At 41.9% G+C, this 21299-nt stretch overlaps 1 protein-coding gene across 1 annotated transcript in view; it reads right to left on the bottom strand.

Annotated features, from left to right (window-relative positions):
- LOC105028362 (microtubule-associated serine/threonine-protein kinase 1) overlaps positions 1-21056 on the bottom strand; it is a 42478-nt gene extending 21422 nt beyond the window's left edge. Inside the window, exons 1-2 of the mRNA XM_013135980.4 lie at positions 20269-21056; positions 11715-11746 (exon numbers count right to left, since the gene is read on the bottom strand). Of these exons, the coding sequence (XP_012991434.3) occupies positions 11715-11746; positions 20269-20307 (71 nt within the window). The 5' untranslated portion in view covers positions 20308-21056. The remainder of the gene's footprint in view (positions 1-11714; positions 11747-20268) is intronic.
- Positions 21057-21299: the final 243 nt, after the last annotated feature.

The raw sequence follows: 21299 nt of genomic DNA, 5'->3' as shown, positions 1-21299 counted from the left end.
TTTTGACAGACGGCATCATATTTTCCCCAAGAATGCTCTGGTATAATATAGATTTTAGGGTTGACTAAATGATGGCAAATTGGCCAGGCCCTGAAGCAGCAAATCAGACCCAAACCATAATGCCACCGCCTCCATGCTTTATGATTCTTCTGTTTAAAGGCAATGTTTATAGACTCCTATGTCAAAAATACATTGTTCTAATAGTTTTAGTCTTTACCTAGGTGTTGTCTGGCAACATGATATTCTTTTTTTTTAAAGCAAAGGATTAATTCTTCGTGAATACAAGTTTGTGCAGGCTCTTTCCCGAAAGTTGAGTTATGCACATCCAAATTGACTGTGGCAAGAGAGGCCTGTAGACCGCTTGATGCTACCCTGGCATTCTTGGAGACTTCAATGAGCATCTTTCAGTCAGCTCTTGGGTTGAATTTGGTGGGATGACCTGTCCTATGTAGATTGCCACTCGTCTGGACATTTCCCTATATGAAGACAATCTATTGGACAGTGAAAATATGAAATTTAAATAGCTTGAAAATTTGGTTTTGTTACCTCTTCCAGAATGGGCATCAATTATCTTCCTTCGGAGGATCTTAATCTTGGCATGATGCGTTATCGCACACCCATATGGTTAAGACCAACCAGACCAAGTTTGTAATGGAAACTTATGGAAAGCTTGAACCCACCAAGTCACACTTTTCGTGCATCTGATTCTAATACTAGACATTTTGTGTGATGGTAAATGTATGAGTTTGCTAGCTTTTTTGCACCAAGAAACTGTGTTTCTATTTATTTTAATTGCATAAATCTTTTCAAAGTACAAACATTTTGCACTGGAATTGAGCTTAAGTGTAGAATTAAAGGCCCTAGGGGGTGTGCTTCTCACATGACTATAGTTTTTATGTATGGCTGTGTCTGAAACACGGTTCCCATGCTGAGGTTGCTGGATCTTGATGGCTTACTTTAGGCGTGTAGCTTTTCTTGTGGAACTGCAAATCCCACTCTCCCCGAGGCATCCTCGAAGAGTAGGGTCACAGCCAGGGGATCAGACATTTGTAAGACAAGTAGGCTAATCGTTTTACATTTACACGTGTGTAATTTAGCAAAAGCTCTTCCCCCGAGGCACTCACAGGAGCAGTTAGGAGTAACTGTCTTTCTCAGAATAACAGTTTTTCACCTTGTTGGCTTTGAACTGGATATAGTTGGTGATCAGATGCCCTAACCTCTAGGCTACAGGCTGCACTCAATAAGCCGAAATATAAACGCATGCACCTAAGACACATCAACATGTGTTAACGCCCATGTACAGTGTGCTCACCAGCCAGTCAGCACAACCACCTACCCATTCTCAAAAAGAATTTAGTCTAGCTGTAATGGCTTTATCATTTAGCACCAGTCCCTTGGGGCCGTCCTCTGGTTGCTGATTGAGGGTCATGAGCGGGCAGGACCGTGGGGAGATGTGGCCGTTTGTTTCAACCCCACTGACTAAGACTGGACTGAACCGGCTGACTCCACACAACCTCCCAGCTGACAGGCTGCTCACTGCTGGAAGCTTCCTACTGAGGAGGAGGAGGGGAGCGAGCGAAGAGAGGAAGATAGAGTGTTTTATTGCCTTAATCAGAGAGTACAAAGTGGCAGAAAACTACAACGCCTGTTCCAAAAAATAAGTAAAAGACCTAGCTTGAGTACAGAATCAATGAGCATTGCCTTGCTACTGAGAGGTCGCCACAGACAGACATGATTCTTGAGAAAAGACAATCTATGTGCTCACTGTCCACAACATGAGGTGGAAATGGAGCTGCACAACCCATGCTAGATGCATGACAAATCTAGAAACACATATTTCTCTCAGTTCTGACATCCTACAGACCAACAAAGAACCTTAAAGCAATTTTAACATTGATAAACTCTGGTATAGTTTATGCAAAATAATACAATGGGCAACCACTGCAGCAAGCCCAGTGCCACAAGAAAAGGGCACAAACAACACTGAAAACACACAATATTTATCTCCATTTATTTTCCCTTGTCATTCTTACTTGAATTATTTGAATATTGGTACCATGGAAAACTATAGGCCAACAGTGCTATTGATATACCACTCTAAAATGCTTTTTCTCATTTTGTGTGATGTTTGTTTTTTTAGATTATTCTTCAATCGTTATTTTATTTTCCATGTTTTCTTTCCAATGTAAACAAACATTTTCCATAACAATACAGGCCTTTACATTGAAATTAAGAGTGAGAGAGAGGGGAAAAAGAGACATAAACAAAACATATAAAAGGAAGGATGAAAAAGAAGAAAATAACGGAGGCAGGACAAAAGGGATAGGTAGAGAGTTACAATGAAAGTGGAAAAAAGTGAGTGAAGTCAAACAAAAACAAATGAAACAGGGATAATTTTCTGGCAGCGGTGCAGTTCTCACATGCGGAAGGCAAACATGCCCCAGTTCTTTCACAGGTCTGTACACACACATTCAGTGCACTGACACAAACAAACACACACACACACACACACACAGCTCATACATACGGTAGTGTCAACACAATGAAAACACATGGTGCTTCTGCTTGAACAAAAAGCCAGACAAATAGGAGACCTTATCAATCTATTTCTACCCATCTTCCTCATCTGTTACCCTCTCTCCTCCATCCAAAGCCCAAGAAACAATCATATTGATCAAACTAAACCATTCATATGGATGTTCAGACAAATGAATACATGAGAGACAGTTAAGAGAGAGAGTCATGGGGGAACATTGAATAGAAGACAGGGATGCTGCCCTTTTGTTTTCTTCCTCTGTCCAGTGACTGTGTTCTTTTGCCCTTCTTAATCTTTCCTTTTTATTGGCCAGTCGGAGATATGGCTTTTTCTTTGCAACACTGCCTAAAAGGCCAGCATCCCGGAGTCGCCTCTTCACTGTTGACATTGTGACTGGTGTTTTGAGGGTACTGTTTCATGAAGCCTCCAGTTGAGGACCTGTGAGGTGTCTGTTTCTCAAACTAGACACTCTAATGTATTTGTCCTCTTGCTCAGTTGTGCACCGAGGCCTCCCACTCCTCTTTCTACTGAGGTTAGAGACGGTTTGCACTGGTCTGTGAAGGGAGTAGTACAATGTTGTGCAAGATATTCAGTTCAGAGAGAAAACACCACGTACGAGCTTAATTATGTATTAGAGAACTTATGTACAGCCCTGTACATGCAAGTCTTGGCATTAGGTTCTGCTCCTTTAACCTTTTCACGCGTGAGTTTCAAATATTCCTTACCGACCCCCCAGCGTGAGTTTTTTTGCACGTGACTTCGGTACTCTGCAGCATTTGAACTCACGCCAGCCTTTGAACAGTCACCTTGCTAGGTAAGGAACACTACATGCATTGCATTGCAAGCTTCTCTCGTTGACTCGAATTCTAAGAGCTACAAAAGTTGGTTGATTTATTACTGTAGCTAGCTAGAAAACGTCAGCTAACCGCTAGCAAACGTCAGCTGCCTGCTAGCTAACAAATCGTGACCAGTTATTCAATGCAGTGAAAATGAATAAACTATATAAAATGCATACAACGGGGAACGTAACTTCTAGAAAGTTTTTGCAATGGTTTTGATCGGTAGTAGTCGCTAATATAATTCGTTTTTGTGCATTAGTGTTGGCTGTCTGTTGGTACGTAACTAACACTTCTTGTCCCGATTTGAATGCTTTCTACCTGGTTAATATCATAGTATGGTCTTGAAACAATTACAATCAGGAAATATAGTTATAAACACTGTTTGAGCTAAATGTGAGTAAATAATAGCGCGGTTTTACCAGCCATTGTTACGTTACTTGTAGCTAGGTATGCTAATGGTGCGTTCTAAACATGACGTTCTAATCACACCAGTGTGATCGTACGCTCCAGGGACCACTCTAGATTGATCACACTGGTGTGATCGTACGCGCCAAAGGGTTAAACTAATTGCCATCGTATGATCACGTATACCATACTACCACAATAACATACCTTTGATATTATTTATGCAATTCCCATGGCAATGAACAAGGTACATAATACCAACCCTCCCACCCCAACAAGGAACACAAAATCTAACAGGTGAAGGCAGGGGTGGTGGGTGGGCGTGCACCCGCATGCTGGTACAAGCCCAACAACCGACTGAGTGAGTAACTTGATGGTTATATAGACAGGTTGCAATCGGACATGTGATAGGAGTGATCCTGTATCAGCTGATGCGTTGCTGACCAATTACCACTCAGGGTTCCCGGCTGAACTGGCTACGCTAATGTAATAGCCTTCATTTCTCAGAACAAGAACATGAGTTTCAGAAGAATGTTCTGTTTCTGGCCATTTTGAACCTGTTATCGAAACCACAATTGCTGTATTAGTAATGTATTAATGCACAATCTACTATTTTTACGCTCAGTTCACTGTTCTTATTTGTTTTTACATCCTTTATTCCTTTTGTATATATTGTTGCCACAACGGCCAGAACAAATTCCTTGTTTGTTGTGAAACTTACTTGGCAATAAACCCTTAATGATTCTGATGGTTGCTGATAATGGGCCTCTGTATACCTATGTAAATATTCCATTTTAAAAAATCTGCCGTTTCCAGCAACAATAGTCATTTATAACATTAACAATGTCTACACTGTTATTTTAATGGACAAAACGTTCTGCTTTTTCTATCAAAAACCAATATATTTCTGTGAATCCTAACATTTGGACAGTAGTGTACATACTGCTGCTCAAAGAGATTAACATTACAGTAGTTCAGAAAGACCATACAGAATCTATATTATATACAGCACGAAATAAGACAGCAGTTTTACAAGTTTGCTGTGTAACTAGAATGATGGATATAGCTCACTAAACCATGACTGATTTTGAAATGGACTTTTTGCAGAGATCTGACTAAGACTGCTTTAAAAAACATCTGCACTGGACCGACAATGCTGTATGTTAAATGTCTAATTTCATTACACCAACCGGAGAAGTGAAACGTCTAGTGACCTTCTTTCAGATTGTCTGAGACATAAGCTGGAGTTCCTGGTACATAATGCCCTGAGGCACAGATCTTGAATCACATCCTCATCCAGCTGACCTTAGTTCAGTGTATGGAGGCATACTTCAAAGCTCCAAAAGCTTTTCATGCTGCTTTCTCTGAGACAAAATATAGATTGTTATTGTCTTTAAAAATAAAGATTATTTGTAGGAAAGTGTTGCTTGGATCAGATTTAGTATTGGGGGGATACATTTTCTGAAGCGTTTTACTGGAACTGAAGTCTGAATCTGAAGGGACAAGAGAGGATCAAAGAGAATAAAAGGCCCATTTCTCCACGGAATAGATTTTTACTGTGAAACAGAAAAAATGCTACTCTTAACACCAAAGCTACAGCTATTGAACTCAACCCTGAGAGACTGTGGAGTGCTGAGAGGAAGGAGACTTAGGTATATTGACCCCCAACTCACCTCCTTTGATGTGTGATGTGTGCAACTGGGGAAAATCGGTCTGACAGTGTGTGAGAAGTGTGTATGTGTGTAGAATGTGCGTGTCTGTTGAGATGTATTTTAGAGATTGGGGATGAGACTGTGTTGTTTTCCTCCTGATGTTGTCTATGATGAGGTACATCTGAGCACAGTGCCTGAGGGATGTGCTGTGTGATTAGCAACACTCTTTATCTGTCCTGTTATCTCGTCTTCCCTGTTTCTCCTCTTAAGCTCTCTCAACCAACTTCCTAAACACACACACTCTACATCTGTCTTTACACTCACATGGAAACACAACACACACCCTACATCTGTCTTTACACTCATATGGAAACATCACACACACATTCTACACCTGTCTTTAAACTCACATGGAAACACCACACACATTCTACATCTGTCTTTACACTCACATGGAAACACCACACACATTCTACATCTGTCTTTACACTTACATGGAAACACCACACACATTCTACAACTGTCTTTACACTTACATGGAAACATCACAAACATTCTACATCTGTCTTTACACTTACATGGAAACACCACACACATTCTACACCTGTCTTTACACTCACATGGAAACACCACAAACATTCTACATCTGTCTTTACACTTACATGGAAACACCACACACATTCTACAGCTGTCTTTACACTCACATGGAAACACCACACATATTCTACACCTGTCTTTACACTCACATGGAAACACCACACACATTCTACACCTGTCTTTACACTTTCTATCACAACACTCACATCTGTCTTAGAAACACACACACAGAAGAGAGGAGACCTGTGAATCCATGGGCTGAATAGACACTCACATCCCAGGACAACTCTCACTCTCTTCCTCTCTTTAGCTCTTTTATTTCTCTTTCATGTTAAAACTTTGATGAGCTGGATGCAGACAAACAGAGTGTGAAAGAATGATAAGGACTGTGGGAGAAAATGAGGGAGGAAGAGACAAATAGAAACAAAGAGTAGGAGGTAGAGTACGAAGAAAGGCTGGGCTTATCTTCACTGTTGACATACTCCAGTGTTTAAGTCCCTAATGGAGGCAGACATATTACCCCTGGGCCTTGTGTTCTTCCTCAACCACTCACTGTCTCACTGTGCCCCTCCCTCCCTCTCACTGTCTCTATGTGCCCCTCCCTCCCTCTCACTGTCTCTATGTGCCCCTCCCTCCCTCTCACTGTCTCTATGTGCCCCTCCCTCCCTCTCACTGTCTCACTGTGCCCCTCCCTCCCTCTCACTGTCTCACTGTGCCCCTCCCTCCCTCTCACTGTCTCACTGTGCCCCTCCCTCCCTCTCACTGTCTCACTGTGCCCCTCCCTCCCTCTCACTGTCTCACTGTGCCCCTCCCTCCCTCTCACTGTCTCTATGTGCCCCTCCCTCCCTCTCACTGTCTCTTTGTATCCCTCCCTCCCTCTTACTGTCTCTTTGTATCCCTCCCTCCCTCTCACTGTCTCACTGTACCCCTCCCTCCCTCTCACTGTCTCACTGTACCCCTCCCTCCCTCTCACTGTCTCTATGTATCCCTCCCTCCCTCTCACTGTCTCTGTGTACTACTCCCACCCTCTCACTCTCTACAAACTCCTCAATACTGTGTGGTACGTCTCAAACATGCCGGTGTAAATTAAAATGCTATGGAAATGATTAGAAAGTAAGATAAGTCTATCGTTTTATTCTCTCTCTCATAATAATGTAAACAAGCCCTTATTGTCTCCATGTACCTTTCCCTTGCTCTCCATCTTCTTCTGGTCACTACATACCCCTCCCACAGTATCACTGTGTCTACAAACAACTCTCTCCCTCTCAGATTTTGAAAGGTTTCACTTGTTTTCACTTCTGAACGTGTACAGATAAACGTTCTAATGTAATCTAAACAAAACAAGCATACATTCATACAATTCTACACTTATATTGCATGTGAAACATTTGCCAAAGCTAGTGAAAAATGAAAATATATAAGAAATAACAGATGTGAAACATGTTTTTTTTTAATATTTAATATTACAAAAAGTTCAAGGATAAATTACAAATGTTTGTTATCTTACAATTTTGTTTATGCTCTACTGGTTGCCATTTTCTCATGGAAATGGGTCACACATCATGCTGCTGGGGTTGCATATTAGTTGCATATTTCCCCTAACATATTTAAGAGTTTAACAATGTTTTATTTTATGTGTCTATGATCTGAGGTAAATAAGGGTCCCTAATATGGTCAGACATTTGACCATTTCAGCGGCTTTCAGGGGCTTTTGGAAGAGCAAAAGCCTAATTTCCATCTCAAGAGCCATGTCTGCCTAAGGTGGTCTCTCTCAATAGCAAAGCCATGCTCCCTGTCCATAATATAATGTTGGGTCAGTCACAGTGCTCAGGTATTTTACCACTGTGTAGTCTTTGTTTAGGGCATGGTTTTTTAAGAGTATTTCCAGTGTGTAAAATGAATGTATTTTTCTTTTATTTGGTTCAGTCTATATCACTCCCCAGGGGCTTTGTGGAGCCACAAACCCATCTGGCTTAGAAGGCTCTTCTGTGTGTTCATCTATCTGTAGATGAGGTCTATGTTTTGGAAGGTTTTTGGATTGTTTTCCTTAGGTGGGTGTGACATTTAACAGCTATTCTCCTTGATAATTAGAGGGTTTAGTTCTTAGCTGTACATGCATTATTTGGGGATGTGCCTTGTAATGTGAATACTTGTGTAAAATGTTTGCAATTGGGTATTTTTCCCATTTTGTAAATTCTTGGTTGGTAAGTGGCCCCTAAACCTCACAAACATACAGGGTGATGGGTTATATAACTGACTGGAGAATTTTAAGGCAGAATCAAATTGGGATGTTGACTTTTATGTTCTTTTTAATGACAAAGAATTACCTTCTTGCCCGATCTCTAAGGTAATCATAGCCTTACAGAATTTACCTTTCTGAATTGTCTCTACATACTGAGAGGAAGATTATGTAATGTCTTAGAGTCCTGTTGATAAACCAGCCAAGACAGGCTGACAGATCTATTACTGTAATGTCAGAGGAGACGTATTTGTTTCCAAGTAATTATATAGGGTTTGGCATTTGGACAAAATCTAACAAATTAATACAAAACTACTGCCATCAGCAGAACAGCATTCTGACTAAATGTAGAATCTTTTGTCTAGCATGTGTGTGTCTGTGAGTGGGTTCAGGTGTGAGCTGCTGAGTAATACATACTGTAATAACAGGTCAAGAAGGAAGCCGAAGCCCCGGCTGATCAGCAGGAGAAATGTTCTTAGAGGTCGAAAGGACTGGGGCACAGCAGGACAACCAGTCTGAGATAGAATTTTTGCTATTTATGTTTCTCTTGGCTAGAACTGTTTTGTAATACTGTATAGGCGTTGTTTAATAACACAACTGTTGTTTAATATAAGCGTTGTTTAATAACACAAATGTTGTTTAATATAAGCGTTGTTTAATAATACAAATGATGTTTAATATAAGCGTTGTTTAATAATACAACTGTTGTTTAATATAAGCGTTGTTTAATAATACAACTGTTGTTTAATATAAGCGTTGTTTAATAATACAACTGTTGTTTAATATAAGCATTGTTTAATAATACACATGTTTAATATAAGTATTGTTTAATAATACAACTGTTGTTTAATATAAGTATTGTTTAATAATACAACTGTTGTTTAATATAAGTATTGTTTAATAATACACATGTTTAATATAAGTATTGTTTAATAATACAACTGTTGTTTAATATAAGCATTGTTTAATAATACAACTGTTGTTTAATATAAGCATTGTTTAATAATACACATGTTTAATATAAGCGTTGTTTAATAATACAACTGTTGTTTAATATAAGCGCTGTTTAATAATACAACTGTTGTTTAATATAAGCCCTGTTTAATAATACAACTGTTGTTTTATAATTAAGCAATAAAATATGTCTGGGTTGGGTTTACGGTCAATCTACAATGACGGGCTGTTCATAAGCGAAACGCAATACAAGTGAATAAAGCATTTAAACATGCTATATTAACCCTATACTACACACCCTCCATTTGCCTTGTTGCTATGACAAACCAGTTGTCAATACAATTTGTTTGATTTCTTACTCATGGTATATGGTTTCCATGATGCATCATGCCTAAGAACCACAGCTCTTAGCCATGGTATATTGGCAATATATCACAAACTCCCAATATGCCGTATTGCTCTTATAAACCAGTTACAAATAAAATTAGAGCAGTAAAAAGGAATGTAATAGCTAAGGTATACAATCTCACATAGCATGACAATTAGCCAATCAGCAAATAAAATTCAAACTATTTGGTTTATAAGGAAATATACCACAGGTATGACATCAACATTTTCTGCTCTCATTGTGTTAGTAACCAGTTTATAAGAGTAATAAGGCATGTTGGGGGTTTGTGATATATTGCCAATATACCATGGCTAAGAGCTGTGGTTCTTAGGCATGATGCATCATGGAAACTATATACTATGAGTAAGAAATATATTTTTTTTATGGACAACTGGTTTGTCATAGCAACAAGGCAAATGGAGGGTGTGTAGTATAGAGTTAATATAGCATGGTTAAATGCTTTATTCAGTAAGCTTGTATTGCGTTTCGCTTATGAACAGCCCGTCATGGTACATTGACAGTAAACCCAACCCAGTCATATGTTATTGCTTAATTATAAAACAACAGTTGTATTATTAAACAACGCTTGAATTAAATGTGAAATACGTGATATTTCACATTTAAGAACAGCTTACGTATATTGGCCATATACCAGCATTCAGGTTGTGAACGACATAAGTTATTATATTTCACATGCCTGGAAGCTACCAATCGGGTTCCTCAAAAGTAATTGACAAACACAGAGCATCTCAGCATCTCTTAGTCAACCTGATTGAAACAATGAGTCATGTTAATTAGTCCTTTGATATGTAAACTGACTACAATACGCCCTCACTAACCAGATTTTTAGTATGATGGTTTGAACAGAGCCAATGCTACAGTCCTGTCCGTGCTGATACAGTAGACTTACTGATACAACCGTCTTCATAAACACACTCCACACACAGACAGACTCAACTGTATGGAAATACCAAACCAGATGGATGGACATACACACACACACACACACACACACACACACACACACCACACTTGGTGACATTAGCCCAAAAAACAATCTGCACTGTTGCTGCTAACCTAACAAACTTAGCTACAGCAGCTACTTAAACTCAGACAGAGCAAGAGAGAGAGAGAGACTACAAGAGATGAGGTGAGGGAGAAAGGGATATGGAGATTGAGTTATAGGGAGGAAGCGATCAAAACAAGGAGGAGTAGAGGATACAATACCACATATTACAAAGAGAGTGTCACCACAACCCTCAGGACACAGACCTTTTGTTTTATATTTACCTCTTGGTGCACTGAAACATGCTGATAGGTAGAAAGGCTGGCTTAGCGTACGGCTAGCAGTGACAGTAGCTGACAGACAGTCAGGAAGCAGCAAGGTCTCTTCAAAATGTAAACATAACTCTTCCTCAACATTTAGATAGGTGCACCAGTGTCTGAGTGATGTGGAGGTGGACCAAACGACAGGGAAGGAGAAAGAAGCAGGGAGGGAGGGAGGGAGGGAGGGAGGGAGGGAGGGAGACCGCCTTGGCTTTCAGACAGGAACAAAAAAGCAGACAGGGAATTTTAGGTTGCTTCTCAAGGGTGAGGTGCCATGGCAAGTTGTTCAGAGGGGAGGCGGATGGTGTGTGTGCGCGTCATTAATAACATGCAACAGCATTTAAAGAACACAAGCCATTATGTCCTACTGAAAGATAGAGTGAGAGACAGACAGAGAGACGGACAGAGTGAAACAGCACCACGGACAGAAGGACAGAGTGACAGACAGACAGAGAGACAGACAGAGTGAAACAGCACCACGGACAGAAGGACAGAGTGACAGACAGACAGAGAAAGAGTGAAACAGCACCATGGACAGCAATCAAACTCTCATTTTATCTCCCAGGAGACACGCAAAAGGATTGCCTCCTCCGTTCTTTCTATTTCCCTCTGGGGAACTGTAAATGCCTCAATATGGTGTGCAAATGCTAATCCTGTCAGTGATTGGATGCAGGTAACAGAATAGCCTTCAGCTGATACATGAGTTGTTTCCAAACACAAACTTGGGGGTTGGGTATGGAGAGCCCAGCTGGCCAGAAGGGAACAAAACTCTACTCACCTGCTGTTCTTGCGAGGCAGTGGCAGATCCTTCTGGAACAAAGGCAGAACAAGAAAGAACAAGAGAGATCAGGTACTGGGAAAAGATTTACTTGTACCAGGAAACGAGCACATGATGTAAAATAACATGTTGATACAAAATCTGTAAACCAGTACATTGACAATAAAGTTGTAAACTACCATTTTAATATAAAATATGTACACTACCACATATCCATAACCTGTAAACTACCACATGAATCCATAACGTGTAAACTACCACATGTATCCAATACCTGTGAACTACTATATGTATCCAAAACCTGTGAACTACCACATAGCTAGAAAACAAACTACTACATAACTTACAACCTACTACAAAACTAAATAGCATGTAAAATAACATGTAAAACTAAACTACAACAAAATCCTATAACCTGTAAACTACTAAATAACCTGTAAATTGCTACACTGATACTGAACATATACCCTACCACAATGCACAAATTAAGCAATGGATTGTTATATTACAGTCTGTAAATATAACAATCCATTCAGTCTGTAAATTCACTTATACCTTGTCTATGCAATAAGGAAACCCATTCTTATGATGCACCTGATATTCTAGCTGTTTAACATTGTATTAAAGTGTGTGCTTCGATAATGTACTTGGCTGTATCATTTTCTGCCAGTGCTTTGAAGTGGACCCCTGGTTTGTCTGTCTGTTCCCACACCAGAGCAGAACAGTGTCGCAGCTACATGCATCTCTCCCTGGGTCCCAGATGGACTAAGAACACTGGGCTGGAACAGCAGCAAATGCTCTGTACCCTGAATAAAAAGCATGTAAAGGGGTGCCAAATCCTGCACTAGCCCAGCCTGGCTTTGAAATCCTATTCACAGAGGAAGGTAGGGAGGGGCGCCAGCCTGACCAGAACAGATCTCAGCCTCCATCTGAGCCTGATACTGAGTCTCTCTGTCCCTGACCGCACAATTTCACCACAGAGACTCCATTTTTACACAATTCCACTACAGAGACATCAACCTCTCCAGACAAAGAACATGAAAGAGAGACGGTGACATTTCAAACTGACCATGTAGTAGTGCAAAATAGACGGCGACACAGACCACAGGCATGATGTTGGGGACTACCCCTGTGGCTGTCTCACAGGTGTATGTTGTGTAGAGCACTAACGAATGCATTTGCCACTTGGCTGCCAATGAGGGGTGACTCAGAAAAGATGCCATTAGCACTGACTACCAGGCAGTCCGGAAACAAGCAATACACATTTTAGGTTAACCTTGAGGTTAAAGTGTGTGTGATTAATACTGTATAAGCGGTTGAATTTGGTGTAATATGCTTGCTCCACTCTGTGATTGTGATGATCTTTATGTTACAGGGACAATGCCCTGATATGTGAATGACACACTCCAAAGATATATTCTGGATGAGTGGATATGGAAAAAAAGGGATAAGATTTAGTGTTCAAAAGAGAAGCAACTTCACCATCGTAAACTCAGTTATTCACATGACTTCTACTCCCAGCACAAATGGAATCTATTGATAGCCTAGTTGCTATTGATAGTTGTTAAGAGACACAAATCCCTCTTTACAAGAACAGACCAATATTCAACCTATTGATTACTTCTCCTTCATCCTCTATTGATCAGGCTAATTGACCCTGAGCTGTCAGAGCTCTGTGCAACATGACTTTCATGGTGGAAGGAGGGAAGACCGTGATGAAGGAGGGTGTATAAACATGCCAGACACCCCTCATATAGGTGGATGGAGGGAGGACAGTAGTGATGAGGGAGGGTGTATAAACATGAAAGACACCCCTTCTTGCTTATTCCCATCATGCTGTGCATTCCAGCAAAGCACATTAGAATTGCCTCTTTCATATTGAGTCTGTGTCGTGGAAATGCAATTCCAATAGACACTCTCATAGATTGTGTCCACTATTAATCAAAGACAGGGTAACCTCTCCAAATCCGATTGTGAGGAGAATATTTCCTTTGACAACTGACACACAGACAAGGGCTTTTTTTTAAAATCTAGAATGGTAAGAGTATGAAATAACACTCTGAAGTTATCAGTCTAAAACCAAAGGAACAAGACAGGTTAAATACAGCATTGTATCAAGCGCTCATGATCATACAGTTACGTCAGGCGGCCGTCTGGTTCCTAGAGATACGTTTGCGTTTGTAATCGTGCCGTGTGCACATTATGTCATGTTATCATTAGGACCCTTGGGTGCTTGGGCAAGTCTGTTTTCATTAGGGACTAGACATGCCTCAATAGGATGCAAAGACATCCTGGCTCTGGGAAAAAGGAATGAGGACAGTGGACAAGGCCTACTTTAGAGGAAGGAATCAGGACAGTGGACAAGGCCTACTTTGGAGGAAGGAATCAGGACAGTCGACAAGGCCTACTTTGGAGGAAGGAATCAGGACAGTGGACAAGGCCTACTTTAGAGGAAGGAATGAGGACAGTGGACAAGGCCTACTTTGGAGGAAGGAATCAGGACAGTGGACAAGGCCTACTTTGGAGGAAGGAATCAGGACAGTGGACAAGGCCTACTTTGGAGGAAGGAATGAGGACAGTGGACAAGGCCTACTTTGGAGGAAGGAATCAGGACAGTGGACAAGGTCTACTTCGGAGGACTGATGTGACCACGGAGTGTCAAATCTGATCAACACAACAACGTCGTTGGTCAGACTCTTCATGAATAACTATTCTGTAGCTATACAGAAAAGGCTGAAGTGAGATAGCTAACGCCAATCATCACTCTTCCTTGTTTAGGGAAGCGCACTCACTTTTGACAATCTAAAATGTCTTTGAAGGGCTGAGGGTGTATGGCAGAGGGGCTTGGAGGGTAGAGCCAGGGACATACTGAGGAGCTCACTGCACATTACCAAATCAAGAGTGGGATACTGCACTAATGGAAGGGTATAGCCACGGTTACTAGGTCAACAAAATCTAGACCAAAACCATGTAATTGCCATGGAAATGTTTTGGGGGGGAAATGCAGTGGGAACATTACTGAATCTCCTCACCCAAATGTAGGTGATTGTATGTGTATTTCACATTAAGCTGAGGTAAAAAAAATATATATATGTTAAATGGAGTATGACACTTGGACATATAGATTCCAACCCAACTATATTTTAATGTAATTGTCACAAATCAGCTGCATTACAGATAAAAGTGACTAACAGCTTTTAAAAACAGTAGGTAGCATTTAGCAGTGACTCACGAAAAGGAGAACTTCTGCATGTTATGGAGCAAAAACAGTCCTAGTTATCCAAATCAGCATTGAGAAACCACTCTTGTGCTGTTACAACCAGTCATGAGGAATTTGCTAATTATCCACTTGGGGGGTGTGTCAATGGTGGTGTCCTCCTTGAATTCCCCATGGGCAGAATACCATTGACCCCTTCAACACATCCATGGGTTTACAAAGACAGGATGACATGAAGAGACAAGGGGCTTGATGTTGTCTATCCACAAAATGATATTATATGGAATACCATCTGGAAAGTGGTCCAAGCAAGGTGCCTCCCATCCTAACTGTTTTGCTGGATTTGAAACACCAAAACATCCACCCGGAACATTTCATTCAGTTTAAAATGAGAATTTCAGATAATCTCATGGGTTCTAGTGAATCAAATTTGAATGATAACAGTAATTCCCGTAACCTGCTCTGTGAACAACATAATGTTTATTGTTGAAATAACATTGGACAGAAATTGGTGGGATAATTTTTTATGTAGGCTGACCACAAGAGATTATTGTTGAACCAGTATTCTAATGCTCTCTCACTTTGCCATGTCCTGATTCTGAGGAAGTAATCTCCCACAGAAATCTGGACTTGATCAGTGGCCAGCTGTTGTGTCACCGTGGTTCTCTGTCGGCCATAGTGACTAAGTCAGGCCAAGAAGCTGAGTCTAATGGAATGGATTATAATTGAGTTACCACTCATGAGCGTTAAAGGACTATTTCCCTATACTAACTATTTAATCACTATGTAGTCTGCATTTCTCATATTCATTTGTTAAATCAAGATACTTAAAAAAAAATATATATGACTAGGTTTTGAGTAACTTACATTGGCGCCCTGAGCATTGTCCTTGAGACCACAAAACAATACCAAGAATGGGTCCAAAAAACCAATGTTGTAACCCATTTTGTGCAATTTCAGATTATATTTTTCTGTGCATGTGGACTTTTCCATATTTCTCAAACTGCTGCAAGAGTGAGGTGAGGGATTCCAATGATGGAGGTAACATTTTTAATGACACATTTATTTTTACGACATATACAAACCTGCCCCTTGACACTGAGCTATGCAGCATGTAAAATTACAAGAGTGAGGTGAGGGATTCCAATGATGGAGGTAACATTTTTAATGACACATTTATTTTTACGACATATACAAACCTGCCCCTTGACACTGAGCTATGCAGCATGTAAAATTACAAGAGTGAGGTGAGGGATTCCAATGATGGAGGTAACATTTTTAATGACACATTTATTTTTACAACATATACAAACCTGCCCCTTGACACTGTGAGCTATGCAACATGTAACATTACATCTTTGTGTGCTTTTAGGGTCTTTGTGTTTTTGATTTTGCCCTGAATCTGCAGAACAATGCCTTGAAAAGTCATTTAAATCAGTGATATTATTTGTTTTTGTCATTTTTAAAAAGGTGTGTTTACCCTTCAAAAACATAGCATTCATACAAAAGATTTGTGTCCTAAAGAGTGAAATTGCTCTTTAAGGACATTAAACCAACTGGCTGACTGTGGAAACTGATTAGTGGTCTGAATCCCACAGATCCAGCTGGCTTGGAATGATGACCAACGTGGCTCCATCATAACCCTAATGTCGCCACTGACCACAGACTCCACAGCAAAACATTTCCACTCACATCTACCCTCTCTTTCTCTGAAGAGGATGACTGCTCTTTTCCAGAAGGTTCCGCAGAGTGGGTTGAGTGGGCTCCTATAGAGTCTGAATGGTCCATCTGAGTCATATGCACATTGGGAATTTGTGACACGATGTCAGTCAAATGTCTCAAATTATTCTAGTGGGCTCCGCATTTTCCGTGGCTGCTGTAGATATAATCTGCAAATGCTTGATATTGGATCTTGCTTTGTTTTCCGGATGTATTGTTGCTTTAGTACCAAACCTGCTCTAGAGGTGTTAGTTCTGTCAGGAGCATGCTCACATTGACAGCAGAATGCCGGCCCATCCTGAGGCTGGTTGTAACACCAAGTACAGCACAGTCACACAATAGGGTGGTTGAACCTGGAATAATACAGCTCAGCTGTTAGAGAGACCATGGTCTCACTTGATTTCTGTGTATAAATAAAGGGAAATAAATAAATAAGTCACTCTTCCAACAGGCACACCAGAATATGTCTTGTCTTTTAGTCCAGAGCAGAATGTGCCATTCCAGAGGCATGATCTTCAGCAGATGATGAATCTCAAGATGTTTAATAAAAAATCTCTGATTAATAGAACACAAGTGATTTGATTTTATGACGACATAACACTTACATCATGCCTTAAGGAAGAGACTGATTTACTATTTTAATTTGATAAAATTTGTATCACAGTTTAAAAGATCCTCTAACTTACAAATTGAAAACCAAGCTCTGACAGTATCTTCATATTTCATATTTCCTATCGCTACAGGAATATTTCCTACCATAAGAAACTGGTCAACTTAAGATATTTTCAGAATTCAGAAAAACCCTCAATAATAATAATATTCTGGAGACATCAGTACAAAGACCAGTGTACCTTAGATGCTTCTTTAATAACCTTTCTTGAGACCACTTCCTGGCAGGCCTCTCATGGAGGCTCTTTGATAATGAGATGGGTTGGCTGAGACACAATCCAGCCAGGCTGGAGGTAATGCTGAGGCAGAGGTAATGCTGAGGCAGAGGTAATGCTGACACTGGACCCTGACACATTTTCTTCAGGATATGAGAAACAGCTCCTCTATAAATGGCCCTCTGACGTCATACCCTTCATCTTGTCTGCGCCAGAGGAAAAATGGCCCCAATCATAATGAAATGGTGCTGGCTGGGCTCCTTGCCCACTGCTACTCTACTGCTCGCCCAACATTATGTGGACAAGAACAGGACAGAAGTGAGAAAGTGAGTCTGGGGGGCTGAGACACGGTCTATTGTTGTTTGCCACCATGCTGCCAAGACATGTTAGTGGTTAACTTATCTTGATGACGTGGAAGAATGGTGGAGGGGTTAGGAAGGTGATGTGGAGGGGTTAGGAAGGGGATGTGGAGGGGTTAGGAAGGGGATGTGGAGGGGTTAGGAAGGGGATGTGGAGGGGTTAGGAAGGGGATGTGGAGGGGTTAGGAAGGGGATGTGGAGGGGTTAGGAAGGGGATGTGGAGGGGTTAGGGAGGGGATGTGGAGGGGATGTGGAGGGGTTAGGAAGGGGATGTGGAGGGGTTAGGAAGGGGATGTGGAGGGGTTAGGAAGGGGATGTGGAGGGGATGTGGAGTGGATGTGGAGGGGTTAGGAAGGGGATGTGGAGGGGATGTGGAGGGGTTAGGAAGGGGATGTGGAGGGATTAGGAAGGGGATGTGGAGGGGTTAGGAAGGGGATGTGGAGGGGATGTGGAGTGGATGTGGAGGGGTTAGGAAGGGGATGTGGAGGGGATGTGGAGGGGTTAGGAAGGGGATGTGGAAGGGTTAGGAAGGGGATGTGGAGGGGATGTGGAGGGGATGTGGAGTGGATGTGGAGGGGTTAGGAAGGGGATGTGGAGGGGATGTGGAGGGGTTAGGAAGGGGGTGTGGAGGGGTTAGGAAGGGGATGGGGAGTGGATGTGGAGGGGCTGTGGAGGGGATGTGGAGGGGTTAGGAAGGGGATGTGGAGGGGTTAGGAAGGATATGTGGAGGGGCTGTGGAGGGGATGTGGAGGGGTTAGGAAGGGGATGTGGAGGGGTTAGGAAGGGGATGTGGAGGGGATGTGGAGGGGATGTGGAGGGGTTAGGAAGGGGATGTGGAGGGGCTGTGGAGGGGATGTGGAGGGGTTAGGAAGGGGATGTGGAGGGGATGTGGAGGGGTTAGAAAGGGGATGTGGAGGGGTTAGGAAGGGGATGTGGAGGGGATGTGGAGGGGTTAGGAAGGGGATGTGGAGGGGTTAATTATGGAAGAGCTGTGGAGGGGTTAGGGAGGGAATGGGTAGGTGTTTTGAAGGGAAAGGGAGGGTTTAGGGAGGGGCAGGGGATGAGCTGGGGGGAGTCATGTCATCACATCATCCTCAGTACAAACTATCTTTTTCACATCTGTCTGTCCTACCGATGTGCTTCTGTGCAACTGTGTGTGTGTTTGTAGGCTGGAGGGATAATGTCAGACGAAGCACACACAAAGATGTTTGTTTCACGTCAGTCATGTTGAAGCATTGCATCATGGGTCTGACCCTTGGCCTGCTCTTCTCAGTAAGGGAGGTGGGGGTGAAGAAGGCTATGACAGGAGGTGGACTTCAAACAGACACCAACTGTTGTGAGAGGATGGTGACACTCCAGGGAAAGGGGCTGTTCAATGATAGAAAGGAATGTCATCTAGACCCTATCCATCTTCATAAACACACACACCTTCCTTATGCATGACGCTTAGTGCAAAGTCATGCTCACGCACGCTGATACAGACAACACACACACGATATTCTACCTAGCTACAATAACAGTGACTGTGAATCAAACACTACGGAATAAGTCCTTAGTCACTCCTGTTGTACATTACCATGACAATTGGTGCAGCCAGAAAATGATGAAACTTATCAACATCCACACCTTGCTCGCTCTCACCCTCTCTCACCCTCTCTCACCCTCTCTCCCACAATCCTCACCCTCTCTCCCCCAATCCTCACAGCTTCTCAGTAAAGAGGCTCATCTTTTTCAGATGGAATGATTGCTCGTTTCTAAAAGCTGACAATGCCATGGGGTGGATTTACCCACTACAACAAAGAACATTTGTAAAGGTCAACCCCAGTTTCCTTTTTTGAAGCTCCCTCTACCTCCTCTTCTTCAGGATGCTGCAGCCCTGAGGAAGCCCAACCATACCTAGACTGGCTGCCTGGCCGTGCAGCTCAGTTCACTTGACTAAATCATGTCCTGAGGGGGAGGGGTGACCCAAACTTAACGAGGCTACTTCATAATGAATGAACACATATGGTGCTGTTAACATGAACATGTCACATCAATATACATGACTGCTGGCATACAGTTCCATTATGGAGCTTTTACCTCGAATGGGATTATAAAAATGACCTGACCTCTGCCGAGCTACATTAAATTAAATATTTATGGAGCTGAGTATACGTGCATGTTTGAAGTCACAAATGCACGGCTGTTACAACAAATGCTCTAAAGAGGATGTTGTGCGTGGATAGTTGGGTATTGAGCCTAACATTCCACCCTGAACATTCCATCAAACCAGAACGCCAATTAATTGCACATTCATTGTGTTTTACTGATTTAAGATTAGCCAATATAGAACTGACAAAGAAAGTAAATATCAAAATGTTATGCACGTATCTCACCTGCAGCCTCCGACGCCGAATTATTCCAGAGTCATCCATGGAGTAATTGGGGTAAAATGGGGATTTCCTTTCAAAACAGCCGCTTGACAGTTCACTTGTTTCAGCTTCAACCCTAACAACTTCGCGGTGTCTCCGGCCGGTAACACGCAAACAAAAGCAGAGACTGTAACAGCGTTGCTATGAGCCAATTCGCCCAGGGCTCGTCTCGCACAGTGTCACGTTAAGGAATCTACTGAAAACAAACAAACACAGATATGTCCCATTGTACCTGGAAAAGGCAGGCTATTGGAGTTTTTAATTCCCCAAAATAAAGTACTAATTCAGTAAAAAGTCAGTAATTCAGAAATGTCGAAAATAGACAGTCACCTGCTTCATCTGGTTGTTTATAGAGGATCTTGGAGCATCACCAACATTAACTTTACTTGCAATAATATAGTGCACACATGATGTGGTGACAACTGACGTAATGTTACATTTAGGCTAGAACATTAGCCCTATTTTCACACATACTATAATCTTCATTTCGTGGTTGATAGCCTTCTGATCGAGCCTTCTTGCGAGACGTGCGAACCCGCGTTACTCGAGCTCAATCCCGTAGACATTGCTGTCGATTCGCCCAGGAATCCGTTTAGATTCCCAAAGCAGCAACAGTCCGTGAAATAACAGAATCGCACTGCCTAATCCTTAAAAACAATCGAGACTATGTTATTCTCCATGCCAGGATGCATACGGCGGTCCATTCATTCATCCACCATCACTTCTTTGATGATAGACGACAACAACGCGATATCTGTAACCCTTCGCTGCCTGGGATTCCCTCAAGCCCCTCCTCCACGCGCAACCCTCAACTGGGCCCGTATATAAACTAACTGCCGTATTTCAGTACTCCGCTTGAACCAGCCTTGCGGCTATCATGTTCAGAATAATGAAATTGGTATGGGATTAAATACTAAATTGTTTGGCAATGATTCTAGCATCTTGCATGTGACACATACTGGTCCTTCAGGACCATGGACAGCACTACAAAGCCG

Source organism: Esox lucius, chromosome 11, assembly GCF_011004845.1.
Source record: "Esox lucius isolate fEsoLuc1 chromosome 11, fEsoLuc1.pri, whole genome shotgun sequence".
In the NCBI taxonomy this organism is placed as follows: Eukaryota; Metazoa; Chordata; class Actinopteri; order Esociformes; family Esocidae; genus Esox; species Esox lucius.
Note: the sequence above shows the minus strand (reverse complement) of the source record. Positions and strands in the feature narration are given on the sequence as shown.